Source organism: Solea senegalensis, linkage group LG4 (genome assembly GCF_019176455.1).
Source record: "Solea senegalensis isolate Sse05_10M linkage group LG4, IFAPA_SoseM_1, whole genome shotgun sequence".
Taxonomy (NCBI): Eukaryota; Metazoa; Chordata; class Actinopteri; order Pleuronectiformes; family Soleidae; genus Solea; species Solea senegalensis.
Window position 1 is genome coordinate 14,604,571 of NC_058024.1, and position 20,363 is coordinate 14,624,933.

The 20,363-nt window shown below is 39.3% G+C and overlaps 1 protein-coding gene across 1 annotated transcript; it reads left to right on the top strand.

Moving 5' to 3' along the window:
• Window positions 1-4,190: 4,190 nt before the first annotated feature.
• Window positions 4,191-19,896, top strand: helz2a (helicase with zinc finger 2a). Its single transcript, XM_044024415.1, has 20 exons — window positions 4,191-4,222; window positions 5,015-6,634; window positions 7,519-7,702; window positions 8,063-8,170; window positions 8,762-9,276; window positions 9,369-10,004; window positions 10,149-10,947; window positions 11,037-11,112; window positions 11,239-14,527; window positions 14,631-14,728; window positions 14,833-14,952; window positions 15,035-15,181; window positions 15,971-16,151; window positions 16,236-16,352; window positions 17,084-17,276; window positions 17,770-17,916; window positions 18,083-18,292; window positions 18,447-18,606; window positions 18,786-18,959; window positions 19,048-19,896. The coding sequence occupies exons 2-20, from the start codon at window positions 5,298-5,300 to the stop codon at window positions 19,158-19,160; spliced, it is 8,604 nt and encodes a 2,867-aa protein (XP_043880350.1). The 5' UTR covers window positions 4,191-4,222; window positions 5,015-5,297; the 3' UTR covers window positions 19,161-19,896.
• Window positions 19,897-20,363: the final 467 nt, after the last annotated feature.

Here is a 20,363-nt window from a genome sequence, read left to right on the forward strand (position 1 = left end):
TAATAGTTGTAAATTAATTAATCTACATTAATCTACCGGCCTGAAAAAAGAATGTGGGCACGCACATACTGTCCTTTTCTGACTTTAAGCCCCTGCCCCTCTTTAGTCATGTGCATGTCCCTGTTCCGGGACTTCCAAAGTATTTTTTATTTCAAACTAAATGTTGCATCATGTTCATTATAATGTGGAAACACGTCGAACCTGATATATAATGATGTAAATGGGAGAAACAATGTGTGAGCCACAGCCCTGAAACCCGAAAGAACATGGTGTGTTCTTAATTAGTTAATGTACTACATTCCTGAAATAGCAGGATAATTACACTGCAGGTTTTACATTGTTGGGTTAACAGCTAGCACCTGAAGAATTTACATCAGGTTATTTTTCAGTTTCTATGCTTGGTGCACTACCACCAAAATGCAACTGCAACATTGCATTCAGTGATAACGGGTGTGTGGTTTAGATGAAGTGAGCACACACACACAAAAAACATTCACAGCATTATCTCATGACCCTGGACCTTGACCTTGACCTTGACAAGTGCTTCATTTTATTCAGACTTAAATTTGTGTTTTGCTTTGTATTTTTAATGAAATAATGAGGGATCAAAGGCAGCTGAGATGCAAGTGATGATTCAAGAACTGGGGGGTGCGATTCACACATCGGGAGAATGTCGGGAGAATGTTACCCGCAGATTCCAGGTACAACTTCAGAGATCTCTCTCCATGAGAGCTTGGTCCTATGAACAACTAAGATATTGCACCATGTGTCTTTATTAATATTTTGGGTACTCGGTACTTGGGTATTGGTTAGTCCACTTCCAGGAACTACATTGCTTTGTTGAATACTGAGACATGTCTTCACAGTTTGGTTTGTACGTGTGTTATTTTAACGCTGATTGTGTCATCTATTATTACCCCAAGAAACGTATTGACAGACATGACAGACAACACAACGGCACCCCACCTGACAATCCTCCTGACTGACATGATGACGTTAAAAGGAAGAATGGCTGGACCATTGGGCAGGGCTAGACAACACCCAACTTTAAACTTTAAACACTGGCATCTGTAGTGGTATGTGTGGTACTTGCTTTGTAACGTTGCGAGAGGAGGGCAGGTTGACTGTTAAAAATAAATAAATAAAAATTCAAACATGCCAGACCAGGCATATTCACTTTATTCTATTTTTTCTCCCTCTCTAAGGATAGCCACAGCAGATGATCTGTATTTGTCAGAGATTTTTATGCTGGGTGCACTTCGTGATACAACCCTCCCATTTATCTGGCCTTGGAACCCAGCACTTGATGTGAGACCCTGTTGCTAGGGTCAGTATAGAGTGTCCATTGGGACAAACCTGTCACTCTTCCACCAACATTTAAGGTGATACTTATGGAGTGTTTCCACCAGCTCGACTCACCTCGCCATGGCTACTGCTTGTTAAGTCTTTTTAGGATTGTTAAGTCTTTTTATCTGATGTACAGTTCGGCATTGTTTGGTTTGATTCTTGTGTCGGACGTCTCTGTGACAGCATTCTTACCAATCAATGATTGGCATTCTTAGCAACGTCACGCCTCAACTCGCTAGGAACCTCGCCAGAGCCGGTACTTAAAAAAGTACCTGGTACTATGCTGTAGGTTTGGCGAGATGAGTCAAGTCGAGCCGTGGGAACACGCTATAAATACAACCTTAAATGTTGGTGAAAGAGTGACAGGTTTGTATGTTCTTAACAGGTGTGTCAAACCCTAGGGAGTCAACCTTTACTCTCTGACGCACGTCCTTTGTCACATGTTTTATTTTGCTATAGATTTATCACAATCCTGTGACTATGCCAAGATTTAAAGGATTTCTATCAAAGTAGGGCACAACTTGTTTATGCCTTTATTTTCAGTAGGTTAGATTATTGTAATAGTGTCTTTAGAGTAAAAAAAGGTTGCCAAAGTCCTGACCATATCACGCCTGTCCTTAAATCACTGCACTGGCTTAGTAGTGTGTAAACGACTAGATTATATTGGTCTCCAAGGCACTGCATGGTCTTGGGCCTAACATCCCAGAGTTACTAGTTATGAAACATCCCAATCCCTCAGTTCATCAGCGACAGGTTTATTGTTCCCAGGGTCAGACTGTTCTATTTGACTGCCTGTGAAATGGAAAAGGTTAGTTTTGTCATGTATCCCCCTTTGGCATGCAGAGTGTGCATTCGTGCTATAGACACAGCACAGTCAGTGCTGATTTCAGCCATGTTTCCATCCTGTGGCGTTTTGCATTTCCATGAGGAATAGTACCAAATGAAGCAGTCCCAGTGTCAGTATCTGTATCTTTGTCGGTATCTCATACAACTACATTTAAAAAATAAAAATAAAAAAAATATGGTCATCTAACTAGATGACTGGAAATGTTTTTGATATATACATATATAATGTGTTACGGAGGTTTTTGATTATCGGGTGAGATGACCATTGATGGAACATCTTGAGTCAGTGATGAGTTAAGTTGAAAACTTTTATTGACGACAGCTCAGATCCGAAAGGTTCCCTCCCAAGATACCAAGGTGCCAGGGTATCTTGGGAAGGAACCATGAAAGGCTCCTTGTTAGTGTTTTGTGTGAGTAATTAAACTTAAAGTTGGCTGAAGATTAAAATTCATAATGTGATTTTGAACTTGCAATACGACTTCATAAACATCTGCTGCTCCCACGTCAGTATTTAGGGTTTAAGGCTTGTACTTGTCAAATGTGACCAGTCAAATAGTGTTGTGGGCGGGAAAAAATCAGATACATGACACAAAACCATAATACAATCCAAAACAAGAGTTTTGAGATCAGTGGCACACCTACTCTGTACCTTAGGTCCCACTTTTTCTATGGCCTTGGATAGAGAAGTTAGTTTTAAGTAGTTTTAAGACAGGGTCAAGGTTTTAGATCAGGGTGTGTTTGAAACTGATGAACCTTGATGTGCAGACAGATGATAACAGAATCAGGGGATTTACATAGCTCATTACTTCCTACTTCTTTGTTCAATGTTCCTGCCAGACCCACATTCCCATACAGATGTTGTTGTGATCCGCGAAGATGCCTCACAAACATACTTCCTTGACAGAATCAGTTAAGAATCTGTTTTCTTTATCTCTAAGGAGGAAGTGAAAGATATAGGGAGGTGATCGGCCACTGGCCTCTGCAACCCTGGTATTCAGGTTTACCTCATCTAGGATTTCACTGGAAACAGTCCTCTTCATACTGCAGTGGTGCAGTATAATTTTGTAATCTTGCAATAAGTCAGTAGCCTTCGATAATATTCACATCAGAGTGAATAAAATAAAGGAATTTACTTACTTTGAATGTGACATAATTGTTGGTGGTTGTACCCAAGATGGTGCCAACAATAATGATAATAATAATAATGATAATAATAATAACAATAATAAAACTTTTCTACCTTGCATAATCTTTAGCCCAAACTAGAGGATAAAGTGGTAGAAAATGGATGGATGGATGGATGGATGGATGGAAGAATGGATAATCTGCATTTAAAATAATAATAATAATAACAATAATTGGAGCTTCGGCTACGCTGACTTTTTTGACCGGCCCGACCTAAGGAACGCGTGTTCCAAGTTTCGTGCATGTACATTAAACGTGCTCCTCAGGCCCACAAGTTTTAAAGGGTGAAGCAGTTATTTGCCCCGCCCACTTTCATTTTTTGACGCACATTCCCCGAAACACTAATAAACGTAAATTTACACCAGGTCTGATGCGCTTGCAAAAATTGGTTAGTTTTGGGGCATGTTCAGGGCCTCAAAAAGGCGATTTATTTGGCGGGCGGAAGACGAAGAAGAAGAAGAAGAAGAATAACTCTAACGATTTCAATAGGGTTCTTGCAACCAAGTTGCTCGAACCCTAATAACCTGCATTTAAAATAATAAAAAGGGTAATTAATAGGTGCAATTAGACTCCATCAATCCAGATTGTATTTTTCCATAGTCTCTGTTTGGCTGAGTTGTACGAGTATGTGTGTCTTAGGCTGCAAAATGTGTTGATGCAAAACATGAGTAACAAAACTTGATCTTCCTGTTCCTGTAGTTTATTATTAACAGCAGATTCTCTCTCTCTCTCTCTCTCTCTCTCTCTCTCTCCACCCCTCTCTCTCTCTCATATATTAACACACTTCACAATTGTTGTAAAGCAGTAAGTGAGTGTCTCTCTGTGAAGACCAGCATATATTAAGGTAATTACTAGTGCTACTACTACTACTATTCTAATAATTCTGATTATTATTACAACTATAACTGTAATATTATTAATATTATGATAATTGTGTCTTGTTGCTGTTCTTCCCAGTGGGGGAGGTGTCAGCTCAACAGTCTGCATTTTGAAAGCTGATTCATTTACAAGACTAATGTATTCAATTAGTCTGTGCTACCTGCTTGTGTGGCAACTACAATATCTACTGGACTAATGATGGGGTTTACTGTCAAATCAGCTGACTCTTAAATAAGAGTGATGATAGCTTTTAATGTTGGACTTTATGGTCTTTTAGGCCTTCAGGGTCACACAGTCGATTGATGATGATTTTAATCAGGACCAACTGCTTACCAGATCGTTGTTTAGTTGTTGCTAATGAGCATGTTGACAAACAAGTCCGGTTTGTCAATAAATGGCACGTTTCCTTTTATTTTCACTTCCATTTCTAGCTGCCTAAACAAAATGTTTATACTAGGTGTACATGTAAAGACTTGTGGGCTGGATGTCCGTTCACACATCAAATGTGGTTAACAGGTGTAAATGGGGCCATGCTGTCTACAGGTGATCACGCAAAGGAAACGGGTGTACTGTCATCTCTGCTGTCGCTTAGCGCTTAACTTTTAAATGGCCATCTGATCAAATTGTTCATATGAGACACAAAAGTGTTGCAAAAATATTTTCCATGTGTACAAATGATCCCCCAATACCCCCCTGGAATCATTACCCTGAGCCCACTTCTCAGTGTTCTGTTTTTCTCTGCTGTTTTCTCTTTCAGACATTGTTTCAGATGATGGACAATTCTCAGACTCTATGAGGTTAAATCACCATTATTTGCTCGGGGATGCAACAGTACCTTACTTCTAATACTTCTGAAAGTATACTCCTAATACTTCCAATCTACAACCCAGTCTATGGTTGTTTTAAATGACAACCAGAAAATACAGTTAAATACAGTTTTTAGCTAAGATGTTCACGCTTTGATAACATCGGTACAATTCGCAGGGCCATGAGACTTTTTTGCATTTAGTTGCGGACTTTAGCATCATGAATGTATCACAATGTCTGATAGTGCTTCAAGACTGGCTCCTCTCTTATCAACCCATGATATCAAACTTGCTTGCACTCAATGCTCTGTCAAGGAGAAGGAAGTGACTTATACAATAAAATCAGTCCAGCACCGGTGTGCATGCGATATTTTGCTCTGCAAAGCCAAAGGTAGAAGCAAATGGAGACCTGTTTCCAGACGGCCCACATATCCAAACCCAAGTCGATATTTGTTATGTTACCACTTTGTAGAGAATTATGGTTGCACAGTCCACCAACGGTGCACCTTTGCCAGAAGTGAGGAGGAAGCTGTAGTCTGGACCTTTGAAAAACATCACAGATTAGACCATACGCTTTTTTGTAGTCTGGTAGCTCAGTCAAAAACAACATCTGATAAGCCTAATGACTCTAAACCTCCTGGTGACCTTTTGTTACAACTAGATCTGGAGACTGTCTGTGACCTATGCTCTGTCGAGGACAACGAAATAACATACTCTGTTAAGTCACTGTATCATGAGTGCAGTAGCAATCTGCTTTTAGCAAAAACTAAAACCTCTGACCAATGGAGGCCTGTGTCTGAACGGCCTACAAAAGGCTTTTTTGGTCAATATGTCCTTTACAAAGTGTGTAACTTCTTTGTTGAAGGCTCTGGGTGTACACTGCATGGAAACCAATGCACGTATGCCAGAAGCCATGAGGAGGCCACTGTATGGAATTACATGAGAGACAACAAAATAGATTGTGACGAGTTAATTAGACTTGTAAATGAAGCCAAGAGTCTTTCATCCACCCCACAAAGTGAAGCTGAATACCTACTACAGCAGTTCTCAGGTAGATTTGTTGAGATCTGTAAAGACTGCTTTCACTGTCGTCCACAGAAATTATCAACCAAAAGGTGGAGTGCTACTTGCACAGCAGATGAAGCACACAACTGGGACCCAGTCTTAGTTTATCACCATTCAGGGAATATCTACAGCCAGATACGGCCTCTCCCTAATGACTATCAGTTTAAATACTGCAGTCATGTGACTCCCGAAAAGCCCTGCAGGCATGAGGTGGGTCACTGCAAGTCTGCTCAGAGTGAGGTGGAGATGGCAGTTTGGAAGGCAGAGCATGACGGGTTTTTAGTTCGGCCTCATCTACTTGAGTTGACCCAGCCAGAACAGACAGAACTACGACAGGTCACCATGTACTGCAAAATCTGCCGCCTGGCCCTGTCCACCCCAGAGAGCTTCTACAAGCACTGCTCTTCTCTGGAACATGCACGGTTGCTCTCTGAGGACACCACCACCAAGTGGAGAAGACGACCGCCTCCACATAACCGGCGAGCGGAGTTTTGGCTGTGTGAGAGGTAAACTTTTGCTAACAGTGCTTTTCTTCCACAGCTGATAGTTGTCTTGTGACTGACATTAACCAAGCAGGAAGCAAATTCTTGTCACTCCAATATGGTTTTCAAATGTCTTTGTTTCTGTCCGTTCAGACTAGCATCCTAACTCATGGCAGCATTTTCAAAGTTCCCAGTTATGGTGGCTCCCATCATTTCTGGTGTCGACTGATCCTGAGTCCCCTAGTGCTTCATTTATTAGCAGGTTTATGCTCCCCTCTGCTGGACAACACTGAAATATGATACTCTCGAGGACTGCATTATTTAATTGATTACTAAATAAGTCGTCAACTTTTTGATAACCATTTCATTGTTTGAGTATTTTTTTAATAATTAAAACAATCTCACTGATTTTTCAGCTTCTTAAAATGGACTATTTTATGTTTTCTTTTCTACATTTAACAACAAAAATGAATGATTTTGGTACGTGGACCAAACAAGACCTTGAGAACATCATCATTTTGAGGTTTGGTAAACAGTGATCAACATTTTCTGACATTTTATAGAAACAATTCTTTGATTAATCAAGAAAATAATCGACAGATTATTATTAGTTGCAGCCCGGCACTTTCTATGTTGTGATTTGTTTTGTATGTAGCACTGTCATTTCATAGTGGAGATTATGGAGACTATTATGCATACCACTTTGTTCCATTCAATTTAAATAGAGTAAAAGCTCCAGTGTTTTGTATAGACACTGTATTTCACATACAACATCCAAAATACAACATACCTCATACAAGATCAACATATACAACCTTGCACTTGCTACACTATTTGACTCACAGTTCCTGTACAAGCAGTTTGATTAATTCACTTTTGTGCTGTTGATTTTGTCATTCTCTCCGTAGACCGCAAGCTTGTCGGTTTGGTATCGGTTGTCAAAAAGCGCATTCTGTGGAAGAACTGCAGGAGTGGATGATGCGCGCTCCAGAGGAGAAAGATATCAAGCTCAACACTGAAGACCAGAGTACCATGTCCTATAATGAAAAGCTCTTAGAGGAATACAGGAACAGCAGCAATGAAGTGTACATTGTAAGTATGAGGCTCTAATGTTTTTGTTGTTGCTGTAATCGTTCTCTAATTCTGAAATGTGTTCATTGATAAAGTCAAGGACCTGGGTACAATGTCTTTATGTCATTCATCCAAAACATTGGAATACAATTCAACAACTAAATGAATTAAATGCTGTGCTTTCATTTCATAGACTACAATAATGACTTCAAATGTTTCATTAACTACTTACACTGGACAGTGAATAAATCAAGCAGGTTGTAAAACAAAACACCAAAAACTGATTTTAACCTTCGACTAAATGTTTTTTTATTTGAATCAATCAATTTTTAAGATCTTTACCATTCTCCATTATAATCCACCACTTAAAATGTTGAACAGATGTCTGAAGAAGTTGACGATGTCATCATCTCCTGTGATGAAGATTTAACTGTGGCATGTGAACAGAGCAATGCAACACTGAAATGGCACTTTCAGGTGGAAACAGAGGTTAGATTTCTCATCAGGATTCTTCTTTCTTAAAGTATAAACAGCCCCCTTTCACAAATGTTCACAAATACTGTTGTTTTGTTGATGTGCTTCGTTACATGCAGTATTTATTACACTTCTTTCTGTCCCCTTGAGAGCGATCCCTTGCTTGCGATTCCTTTTTTTTCTTTTATGGTTTGTGGGGATTTAAACAGATGTGTCACCTTGTTAAACATGTTAGATAAATTGCGATTTGTGAATATCAAACAAAACAATCAGATGAACACCAAAAGGCCACAACTTCAAAACCAGTAGCTCGGTTTTAAGTGGGTTGATGCTGATTCGTGTACTTTTGATATTGTCAAACCCTGATGCCATGGAACATTATTCAAATGATAAACTAAATGTTAAATGTCATCACTGGCCAATCAGAATGAACCCTTTCGAAACAGTTTATGGATATGCACCAATCAGAGAGTTAAACAGTGTAAATGAGCTGAGGATAGTGAGTAAAAAATACCATACACCCAGGCAACAGAACACAACATTATTCCAGCTACACTGTGTTGTATCGTGAAATGTGTTTTTCTTTTATCCTTACATTCTACACAGAGACAACTTGTGCATGTGGCACTGCTGAAACAAGAACCAGGAGCCTTGTTTACCCTTGGTGACATCAGTTCTGAAGCCTGCGTCTATTCCTCAGGCAAATGCTTTTTCAATGGAGACATTATGTACGACATCACCGTGTCTTTCTCATCCATTAATCCAGGCTTTTATGAACAGTGGCTTGTGCTAGATTTTGATATGAGACCAGTACTTTTGAAGAAACTCAGAATAAGATTGGGCCAGCTGGTACTGGATGACAGTGAACAAACAACTGTGAACCATGAAGCCATCACTCAAAGAGTTGAGCGCTGGCATCGTGGGAATAGGGTTTTTATCCCATGTTCATCCAGGACAGAGGAACAAGAGGAGCTGTTAAAGCAGTACAAGCCACCACAAATGAACTTTGCATACAAATACTCGCCCAACAACTCAACACCTCTGACCAAGGAGAACTACAAAGAGAGAATGCACCAGTTCCTTTACAATGAGGAACATGCGGAGGACCAGGTTCTCTCAAGGTGAAGCATTTATTTGTACCATTTTAATAAGGTTTGGAATTTGCACATATAAAACACTGTGTAAATATTATTATTTGTTTCATTTTTGTTAGGCTTAATGTTTGTGGAGAGATCACAACACTGGATACACTGAACACTAGACAATTTGGCATGATGGAAGCTCCTCCAGGGGAGCTATTCTGTGTTTTCTCAGTTCCTTGTAATCTGACACAAGACACCCCAGAGGGACTGGTACTAAGACGAAGCATCCAGTCTGGCCTGATAGCCCCACTGACTGCAAGTGGTCAAAACAAGGTTTATGAGGCCATCTTTCTACGTGACCAAACAACCGAGAACAAACTGTATTTACAACTGTCTAAAAGATGCTGCGCAGATCTAGCACTCAAAAGCAATGAAGTGTATAAAATGGAGGTGCAATTTCAGTTGAACCGCCACCACTTCTGTACTATGCACAAGGCTATAGACCGCCTTCCTGATACAAAAAGAGTGTTACCAGACTTAAAGAGCTGTGCAGTTCCTGTGAACAACATCCAGTTTGAGAACCTCAACACAAAGCAGCAATCAGCAATTGACTTCATCACAGGAAATTCAAATGTCCAAAACTTTGTGGCACCACTTCTAGTTTATGGACCATTTGGAACTGGGAAAACATTCACACTTGCTACTGCAGCCAGAGAGCTTTCCAAGCGGCCTCACAACAAAGTGCTAATTTGCACCCACACCAACAGGTAATTTGCAGCACTTTTGACCTATCTTTCAAATGAATGGGTTTATTAATTTATCTGTATATAAATAATTGTTTGCTTGAGATGTTTTAAATACCATAAAAACAATATGCATTCCTATTACAGTACATCTTTGTTTCGTTACAGTTCTGCAGATCTGTACATCAGAGATCACCTCCATCCATTCATTGATGAGAAAAATGATTGGATCAAGCCAATTCAAATAAAAACAAACAAAAATGTGAAGGCTTTTTTGGCCACAGACAAGATTACTTTGAAATACTGTTTGCTCTCAGAAGATGGACAGTCTTTTCTACCACCTACAAAAGCTGCCCTTGATGGGCACAACATAGTCATAACCACCACCTCAATGGCAAAACGTTTTCATGACCTGAAGCTCTCAGAGGGATATTTTACCCATATTTTTATTGATGAAGCCTCTCAAATGCTGGAGTGTGAAGCCTTGATTGCCCTCGGTCTTGCTGGGCCAAACACTAGAGTTGTTTTAGCTGGTGATCACATGCAAATGGCGCCCAAGCTTTTCTCAGTGGATGACCATCACCGTTCAAATCATACACTTCTTTACCGCTTGTTCCACTATTACCAAGGCCAAAAGTGTGATGCTGCTCAGAAAAGTAGAATCATTTTCAGTGAGAACTATCGCTCAACCAAAGAAATAGTGGAGTTTGTATCCAACCATTTCTATGTTGGCAAAAATGATGTTATCAAAGCTACTGGAAATGTTCCAGCCCCTGCAGATGGCCATGCTCTAAGGTTTCACCATGTAAGGGGAGAGTGTCTCTTGGACACTGCATCCATGACGTGGTACAACATCGAAGAGGTTGTCAAAGTGACTGAAGCAGTGATAGACATTTTCAAACACTGGCCATCAACCTGGGGATGCAAGGAACAAAGTTCAATCTGCGTTGTATCAGAGGGGATCCAGGTAAATTGCAAATTTTGTTTCAACTCCATTGTCATGATCAGGCTTGTAATTGTTTAATTATCTGAATCTTTTTTAATTATTATTTATAGGTCCGGAAAATTAGGAGAGCACTATCAGAAAGGGGCCTCGGCAGAGTCCATGTTGAGAATCTACCAAACGTGCAAGGTGAATGTCATTTAGACTCATGAACTTCCTTTATTTTATGTTAAATGATAATTTTGTCATTTTCTAATGTTATTAATACCTTTAATTACTACCATCATTGTCAAATTTGTCTTTATTGTTCAACAGGCAAACAGTTCAGGGCAATCGTAATGACAGCTGTGCAAACACGTGACAGTCTGCAAACATCTCACCTGCCTGGTCTTGAGCTGTTCAATGATGCTCATGTGTTAAACACTGCCATGACTAGGGCTCAATCCCAGGTAGTTGTGGTTGGGGATGCTGCTGCCCTCTGCTGCTTTGGCAAATGCTCTGCAGTTTGGAGGAGCTACTTACACCATTGCATTGACAAAAAGAGTGTCACACCACAGCATTTCACAAAGGATTTCTTTGAAGAAGATGTAAAGGAAACTGTAAGGTTTCAAAGGTGTGAACCCGAGGAAGAGAGCAATACTTTCAGTGATGCAATTCTTCAAGAGTTGAAAGATGAGTATGAACAGCTGGCAACACAGTATAGTTCTGAAGATGACAGTCTGGATTTTGAAGACTTCAATCACTATGATTCAAGATCAACAAACAACAAAATTCACACTGTCCAATCAGAGTTATATGTAAAACCAATGGGGATGTACGAGCAAGAAAGGTCACATAACAGATGCTTTGGCAAACAACTTGATTACCCCACCAGTACAAGCACCAGAGGATGGGAAAACAAGAAACCTGAAGCACCCCTCGTGTGCCTGTTTGAAGATGTGGATCACTGCAAACAACCATTGTCTGATGACAAACATATCAAAAGGATGATGATTCCTATTTCAAGATCCCATCCCAAAATACGCATACTGATCAGCAAGAGAACACGTAACCTCCTTCCTGTGTGGGAGCAAATACATGGAGATTGGACGATCATAGGGTATGAACGTTTTGATGAAAAACTGAGACAGAACAATGTATTTATGGTGCAGGTGATTAAAAGGAGAGAAGATTGTACATTTCCATTGGGAAACATTGTCGAAATTCTTCCAGTTGGAAGCTCATTGGAAGCCGGACTAACAATTTTGAATGCAGAATTTAAAGTTGCATCTAAACTGAGAAAATCATATGAGGGCTTCTCAAGGATAGATGAAGATGAGGCACTTAGAGTGAACATGACTGAGGTAACAACATTCACTGTCGATGAAGAAACAGCTCAACTCTTGGATGATGCCATCAGTGTCAGGGACACTGGAGACCAATTTGAGTTGGGAGTCCACATTGCAGATGTGGCAAGCTTTGTGAGACCAGGTGGTAAAATAGATCAGGATGCAAAACATCAAGGGGCTACATATTACCACAGAAATGAGTATGAGGCCACTCATATGATTCATAAAGGTCTGTGCACTGAATACTTCAGTCTTCAGCAAGATAAAGACCGCAGAGTGGTGTCACTGATTTTCAAAATGGACAAGAAAACAAATGAGATCACTGAAAAACCAAAACTCCAGTTGTCACAAATCAGCTCTAATAAAAAGCTGTCTTATGAAGATGCAGAGAAAATGATCAACGAAAATTATGGAAGAAGGCCTAATTTTGACACGAGACAAGTAGAAGACTGTGTTACAGTAGCTTATTGTTTTGCAAAAGCTCAAAGAAAGACCAGACTTGTGGATTGGGCTTATTGTGAACCTAAGAAAAATAGATTGCCTGGAAATCGCAAAGCACATCTGATGATTGAAGAGCTGAATGTGTTATTCAACACAACAGCATCTGAAATATTGATTGGAAGAAAAACAACGAGCGATTGCACACCCCTTCGCTGTCAAGATGGACCAAGTTCTGAAAAGATTACAGAATTCAAGAATACATGGAATGAAGTCATACCTCTGTCTTTTCATTTGCGGCATAGAGTTGAACATGATACTCAAGCCTCCAAATTTGAGAACTTCTGCATACTCACACAAGTGTGGACAGATATCCAGTCAGCTGCCAGAACAAATGATATCGACAAAATGGTGGATCTGGTTGCCGCAGACGATATCCACCCACTCTTCCAACCAGTTCTTGATGAGTTCAGGAGATGCTGTAATAAGGCTTATTTCATCTGCTCCAACCCCTCTGTTAAGGCAGATATTTTGCATTATTCTCTGAATGTACCGTCTTACACACAAGCATCAGCACCGATTCGGCGGTACGCGGACATTGTCTTACAGAGACTTTTGCACAGTGTCATTAGAAATGGGGATCCACAGTACACTCAAGCAGAGAGCACAACTTTGTGTGATCAAATGAATCACAAGCTCAAAAAAGTCAAAGCGTATGATCAGAAGGCAGAGCAGCTCAAATATGCAGTGAGCATAACCAAACAAAGTGTTTTGAAGACAGCAGTTGTTGTTAGTGCAGATCCCAACACAGGTAGTTTTGCAGTGTCATTCCCTTGCAACAAGGACATCTTCCCAGACTGTTTATTCATCATGTACAAAGATTTGCAATTGGACGACCAACCGTTTTTCAATGAAACACATCCCTCCATCATTCTGAAATGGAAAAGGCGGATCTATACTGCAGACGCCATGCAAACTCAGCAAGACTTTCAAATGCTGCCAAACTGTGGTCCTTGTGTTGAGCTTCCACTTTCAGTATGGAAAGCCACTGTTGAAGCAATCGATGAAGAAAACTGGGATCATGCAATGTCTCTCATAACAAATGCTAATGCCAAGCAACTGTCACAGTCATCAGGTGAGACTGACACATGTACCTCTAAGGACGGCAAAGATGACAACAAGCATTACGTTCACTTCAACCTCCATTTGCAGCCAGGGGACACATTTCAGATCCAAATGACATCAGAAATCAAAAGAGCTTACCAAATGCCTACTGTTCAGTTGGTGCACATTAAACCAAATTTTGAGATTTGTGTGGACCATGTCCACAACCCAGTGAAATGCTTCTATAGATCTGCAGATAGTCCTGCAAAGCTTGAGTATGTTGACACAAATAAATATATAGACATCTGGAAACCACTGTGTGAGATGGAATCTGCCACCACTGCAGTGGGTGAAAGTGACAGCATTGTCATTGAGAACCTTGTGGTAAACTTCAGGCAAGAGCAGGGAGGCCGACTCACAGGAAGCTTTGTCTTACCTCAGGAATGGATCGATGAATGGGCCATTGAATGCGACCTTTCAAAGTGCTTATTGTGCATAAGAAAAAGAGGGCTGCCAGCCTCAACTTTGGAACATTACTCAGTAATGGATCCCAGAGAGTTCACATGGATAGCCCATTGTGTCACCAGCAAAGTAAAGAAGCAGAAAAACTTTACTAAAGAACAACATAATGTTGAATTCTATGCCAATCACCAGCCAATGGAAACTCCAAAGTGTGTCCATGAGAAAAACACAGCTTTCACTGTTGAAATCATCCCTAAGCTTCTTCCTGACATGTAAGTTCAACTTTAGTTCATTATGATATTACCAGTGTACGACCGTCATACTTCTCATCTCACATTGCAATTTATTGCATTTATGTGTGTGTGTGTTTTGTAGTCGGAAAGAAAATGCCGTGGTCACCATTCCATCTGCATGCGATCTTGTCAAGAGAATAGCACTTGGACAAGCACTTGGACATCTGATTCCAAAAGACTGTAAACAAAGAATATATATGATATATGTCTTTAGATTTATTTAACGATAAAGAAAAGCATTTTAAAATGCTCAATAATTTATTTTCTCATTTTGTCTTGTAAAGCAAAGCGGCACATCATAAGGGAAAAACTACCAAATGGATTTCCAGACCTTAACAATTGCCAGTATTTTGCTGTGGATAAAGCTCTAAATAATGTCTTCACACTGATTCAGGGACCACCTGGTAAGACCTGTAACATGTTATCACTCTGGTGCTTCATATTTTCTGCAAAGGCTCAAAACATATTTGGAATATTGTCTTTCAGGAACTGGCAAGTCAATAGTGGGTGTGTACTTATTGTACTGTTTTTGGAAGCTGAACATTCTCAACCCAAGGAAATGTGACGATGAGAACAAGAAACAAGTTATTCTCTACTGTGGTCCATCCAACAAGTCTGTTGATGTTGTTGCAGGCAAGTTTTGCTCTACTGAATTGTTAACGTAATTACCCTGCACACTGGTGTGGGGTAATATTTTGTCCCTGTGTGTGTATATCTACAGATTATCAACATTTGGAGCTGCTCATTCAATTCAGTCAAGATCAACAAAATATAGTTGTTAAACTACATTTTCTGTAATTAGAATTTTAGGCTAAACTTATGTTGATCGGGAAAGTAAAAACAACAACAATTATACATACATACATAACCTTAAATCCTGTACATGTAGACTGTCACATTGACTTTTGAGCCAAGTCATGATACTTGATTTATGTGTTAAATGGTAAGTAATCGGTGGTTGAATTAATTGTGGATGAAAGGTGTTGAGGGGTATAAACCTAAGTCCAAACAAACGAAAATCGTAATATCAGGCTGACGGAGAGACAGAGACAAACTGATTGGTAAAGTGAAGTTTAAATACAACTGAAGGCAAATAAAAAGAGACTAAACTAGGTTTCATTCAGATTGATTCTCAAAAGTCTAAACAGCATTAAAACTTCAATTCAAACCACATTTGGATGTGGATTGAGATGTGGTGGATGGATGCAGTGGGTATGTCTATGTTGTTATCAAAGCAACCCACGCAGATAAGTTATATCTATATACACAAATCTGACATGATCAATTGCAATTAACTGTCTGGGCAAACCCATTATTTGTCATCATGCACATTTAGTCTATGTCAATGAGAATCATTATAAAATTGCATTGTAAAATAGTTAGCGTTGCCTAACTGTGGTTTCTTTTACTGCTGTAACACAGAGTACCTGATGAAGTATGAGAACAGCTTTAAGTACCTCAGTGAGGATAAAAAAGAGTACCAAATGAAGTCCCTCAGAGTGTACAGCCAACAAATGGAGATGCTTGATTACCCCTATCCAGAAGGTAACCTTCAGTTTTCTCAAAGGACACGACGCCAAGGAAAGTCAAATCCAAAGATCAGGTATTGTAATCCCGCAAGTTGACACTTTTCATTGTCCCACTTTTTGATTAACTAACACATCGACATACTTTTATGTGGCTTTAGGAGCATCGTTCTGCATTACCGCATGCGAAAAGAACAAAATCCTTATTCAAGTCAAATAAAAAGTTTTGACCAGCGAATATTCCATAAGGAAGATCTGACAGCTCAGGAGGTGAAAGAGTAAGTGTAGAAGGATTATTTGTTGTCATGATTTTGAACTGAAGGAGAATGATGAAAAATAACCTTTTAACTGAAGGCCTACTGGATTCCAAAATACAATAGAGTTACAGCAATAACACAAAGAAATTGGCTTTTTTTGTTAAATGTATTTATTTATTTTTATTTTCCCTCTATTTTACCATACTGAACTGGCTATATGCTGTACCTTACAAGGATTATGATATATTTACATTATCTTGTGATATTATATATCTTTAGGTTTGTTTTTAGATTTGAGGAGCAATGGACAACTTAGTTTTATGTCACAAAAATATTACTGCCAGCAGCGTTTATGCTTCCGCTCTTCATCCACTTGCATGTAAGTCCTCTGTATCTCAATGTCCCAGGTCGTATCAAACCTCTTTCACACTGAAATTATGGATGACTTTTTTAAACATATAGGCGAAGCCAAGGTGACCAACATCATTCCCATTGCCAGTGGTTGGTCCTGTGGTGTTTTATTTTCACAGACACTAAGTCAAAAGAAAACAACTCTATAGTCCTTGGTTATAATGTTACAGTGGTTACTATTTTGTATCTATTACTTTGGTATCTCCTTAAAGCGATTGTTCAGATGATGTGCATTACAGTCTCAGTGCATCCCTGGCAGGACTGACACTAATGACAAATTTGTATTTCAGTTAGAATCTGCTGAACTAGGTTGTAATAAGGTTTTTTCTTTTCTATTCCAGATACAAAAAACTTCTCAGAGATGCCCGCGCATATGAGCTTGAAAGGCATGACATCATATTGTGCACATGCACACAGTCTTCTGCCCCAAGCTTGACTAAGACTGTCAATGCACGTCAGATCCTCATTGATGAATGTGCGATGGCCACTGAGCCGCAGGCCCTAATTCCACTAGTCAGCAACAAACCAGAAAAGGTCTGCTTTTTATTTCATGATCAATGGCTTGCTTGTGATGTCCATCAGTGCAGTCCTTAATGTGTTTGTAGACTGATTAATGTTGCTTCTTTGAGCTATAATTTATGAAAATAGTCTTCAAAACAATTATCTTATCAATAAAAGACAAATGTGAATAAGTGCTATTGAAACAGATCCAGCTAATCTCACTCTCAGCTGTGACTTCTTGACTTTCTTTCGTGGTTACCCTTTTGTTAAAATTGGGTAATTGTTACTGTTTGTGGTACACAGTATACACCATATACATGTATACACTGACCCATATATAGCTCAGGAGGTGCCTCCCGGACCACACAGGCGAGTGGACATATCATATCCACCCACATACACGGTATCCCTGCCTCTTTTTACAAAATGATTGAATCTATGAGTTACGCTTGGGGCTTGGAACAAATGTTGCATTTCAGTCCCTGTAATAATTCAATTTATGCCTATTATACGATATCTCTTTCAGATTGTTTTGATCGGTGACCACAAACAGTTACGCCCAATTGTGAAGAATTTTCATGCAAGAAAGCTGGGGATGTCCAAGTCCTTGTTTGAACGTTACCACACAATCCACGAGAAATGGACGGTGATGCTGGACATCCAGTACAGAATGGTGAGAACTTGAAATATATGAATATATAGGAGTGCAGTGTGTTATATGTTTATACTGTATATTGTATGCAGGCCTATATGGAGTATGTACAGACTTTGGTTATATTGTGTTACAAAATGTGTGTTTTTAATTAAAATTGTAATTCATTAACTGTATACATTGATAGCACGTGGATATATGCAAGTTCCCATCAGAAGAATATTATGGGGGCAAACTGAAAACCGGGGTGGAGCAGCCCAGCAGTGTTCTGCGTGTTGATAAGAAAACAATGCCGATTGTTTTTGGGGATGTCAGAGGAGAGACCGTCAGTCTGTTCGTCGCCACAGGCAAGGGCAATGAGAGGTCGAAAGCAAACCTGGAAGAGAGAGAGAAAGTGGTACTGTATTGGCTTCCTTCATTTTAAACAGTAATATTGAAATGTTAGTACAGTATATGGGATTAAGCTCATGATAGTCATTGAATTTACGTAATTCATTCACATTATTTTCTTATTGCTTTCAATCATATGATTTCTTTTTGTCCTTTCACAGATTAGCATTGCAGAGAAGCTGGTGGGGGAGGCCAAAATCCAGCCGCGAAGTATTGCAATTCTGTCACCCTACAATGCACAAGTATCAGAAATAAAAGATGAGCTGAGCAACAAGGAGCACATGGAGGGAATTACTGTTACAACATTCACAAAGAGCCAGGGTAAAGCATCTTTCTTTTCGCAAACACTGACAACGCCACAGCCAGTGGACCTATACAGGAACCTACTGTTGAATACTTTTGCAAGTCTTCAGCACCCCCTCATTTCTACGGACAGACAGACTTATTAAAAAGTTGTATATCAGGACTCACCGTGTGACATGTACCATTTTGTCTCACAGGAAGTGAATGGCGTTACGTCATCCTATCAACAGTGTGCTCTCTGTCCAGTGAAGAGATAGAGAGCAGACCACGTGACGACAGAACTTGGCTGTCCAAACATGTGGGCTTTGTGGGTGATGCCAACCAGATAAATGTGGGCATCACCAGGGCCAAGGAAGGACTGTGTATCATTGGTGAGATAATCTCTTTTCTTTGCCTAGATTTAATGCTCAGTGCTGCTACACTGTGTACCTTAATAACCCCAATGTTTTTGTCCTCTAGGGAACCTGGAGATGCTGATGTGCAATAAAGCTTGGAAAAACCTCCTGGAACACTACAGATTTCACAGTGCAGTGACAGACGCAGATAACATTTCAGTTCGTTGTGCTAAATAGCTGACTTGATTTCTAAAAGCAGCACGTCCGTGCCCAGAGGTGACCTAACCTGAAAGCAACATGACAATTTATGTATTTGTTTATCTTTTCAGATTTTTTTAATATCATAAAATGTTTGCAGTTTCTTTTTATGTTTTATATCTTTGCCTTTTGGATTTTTTTTTTACATTGTACTTGCATATTATTGTATTTACATACACCATTTGTTCTCTTTGACAAATTTTTTAAAATGTCCACAATTGTATAATATTTTGTTGAATCGTTTTAAGTTTTAGGTTCAAATAATCTGATTTTGTTCATTTGTATTTTTCACATTTGTTCCTACAATTTAAAAAAGTTCCTTTTACATCACATGTTTTCAATCCACAGCTTTAATCTTAGCTGAAGACAGTCAATGAAAGCCTTTAAAATGTATGTTTAGGTGTTGATATTGCATTACCACTGTATGAAATTTGCCAACAGTGGAGAATTGTTTGTGTGTTTTTTGACAAAGGAGAGGGGGTGAGGCTGCTGTACTGCTCACCCAAAGATCCACACAGTGAGACACATTGACCACAGCAGTCATTTGCCATGACAAGAGAACCCCACACACTTTTTTGTATGCATGAGATTTTCATAATAGAATTCTGTAAAAAAAAATATATTTACAAATATTTTTTCATGATGCCTTATACAAGTTGATTGGATATTAAATTCATTGTTTTAATAAAAAATGAACATATGTTCTGACCTGTCACAGCTACAACCATAAACCATTTCCTCAATATTAATAATTAGTACAGCAATGTCATGCATCTACTGTGTATCTTAGTAGAGTGTATCTTATTAAGACATTTTGTTATATTAGGACATATTTCAATATTTTTTAATTATATTTACATATATATATATATATATATATATATATATATATATACATATACACATATATATACATATGGGACATCCCCCACTGATCCCCCGTACGCGGCATGCGACAACACGTGCTCTCGAGTTTTAGTTGTGTACGCGCTCACGTGAAGTGCCATGCTGTTGATGACGCAATGGACGAAACCATCGTTGGAAAACTGGTGGAGGAGCAACATGTTAAACGCAAACGACAAATGAATTGCTATCATGTTTGATTCATCACGTTTTCTTTTAAAGGTGCTATTCACAAATTATTGCGCATTCAACAACACAGAGGTATTTTTTTGTGTGGCA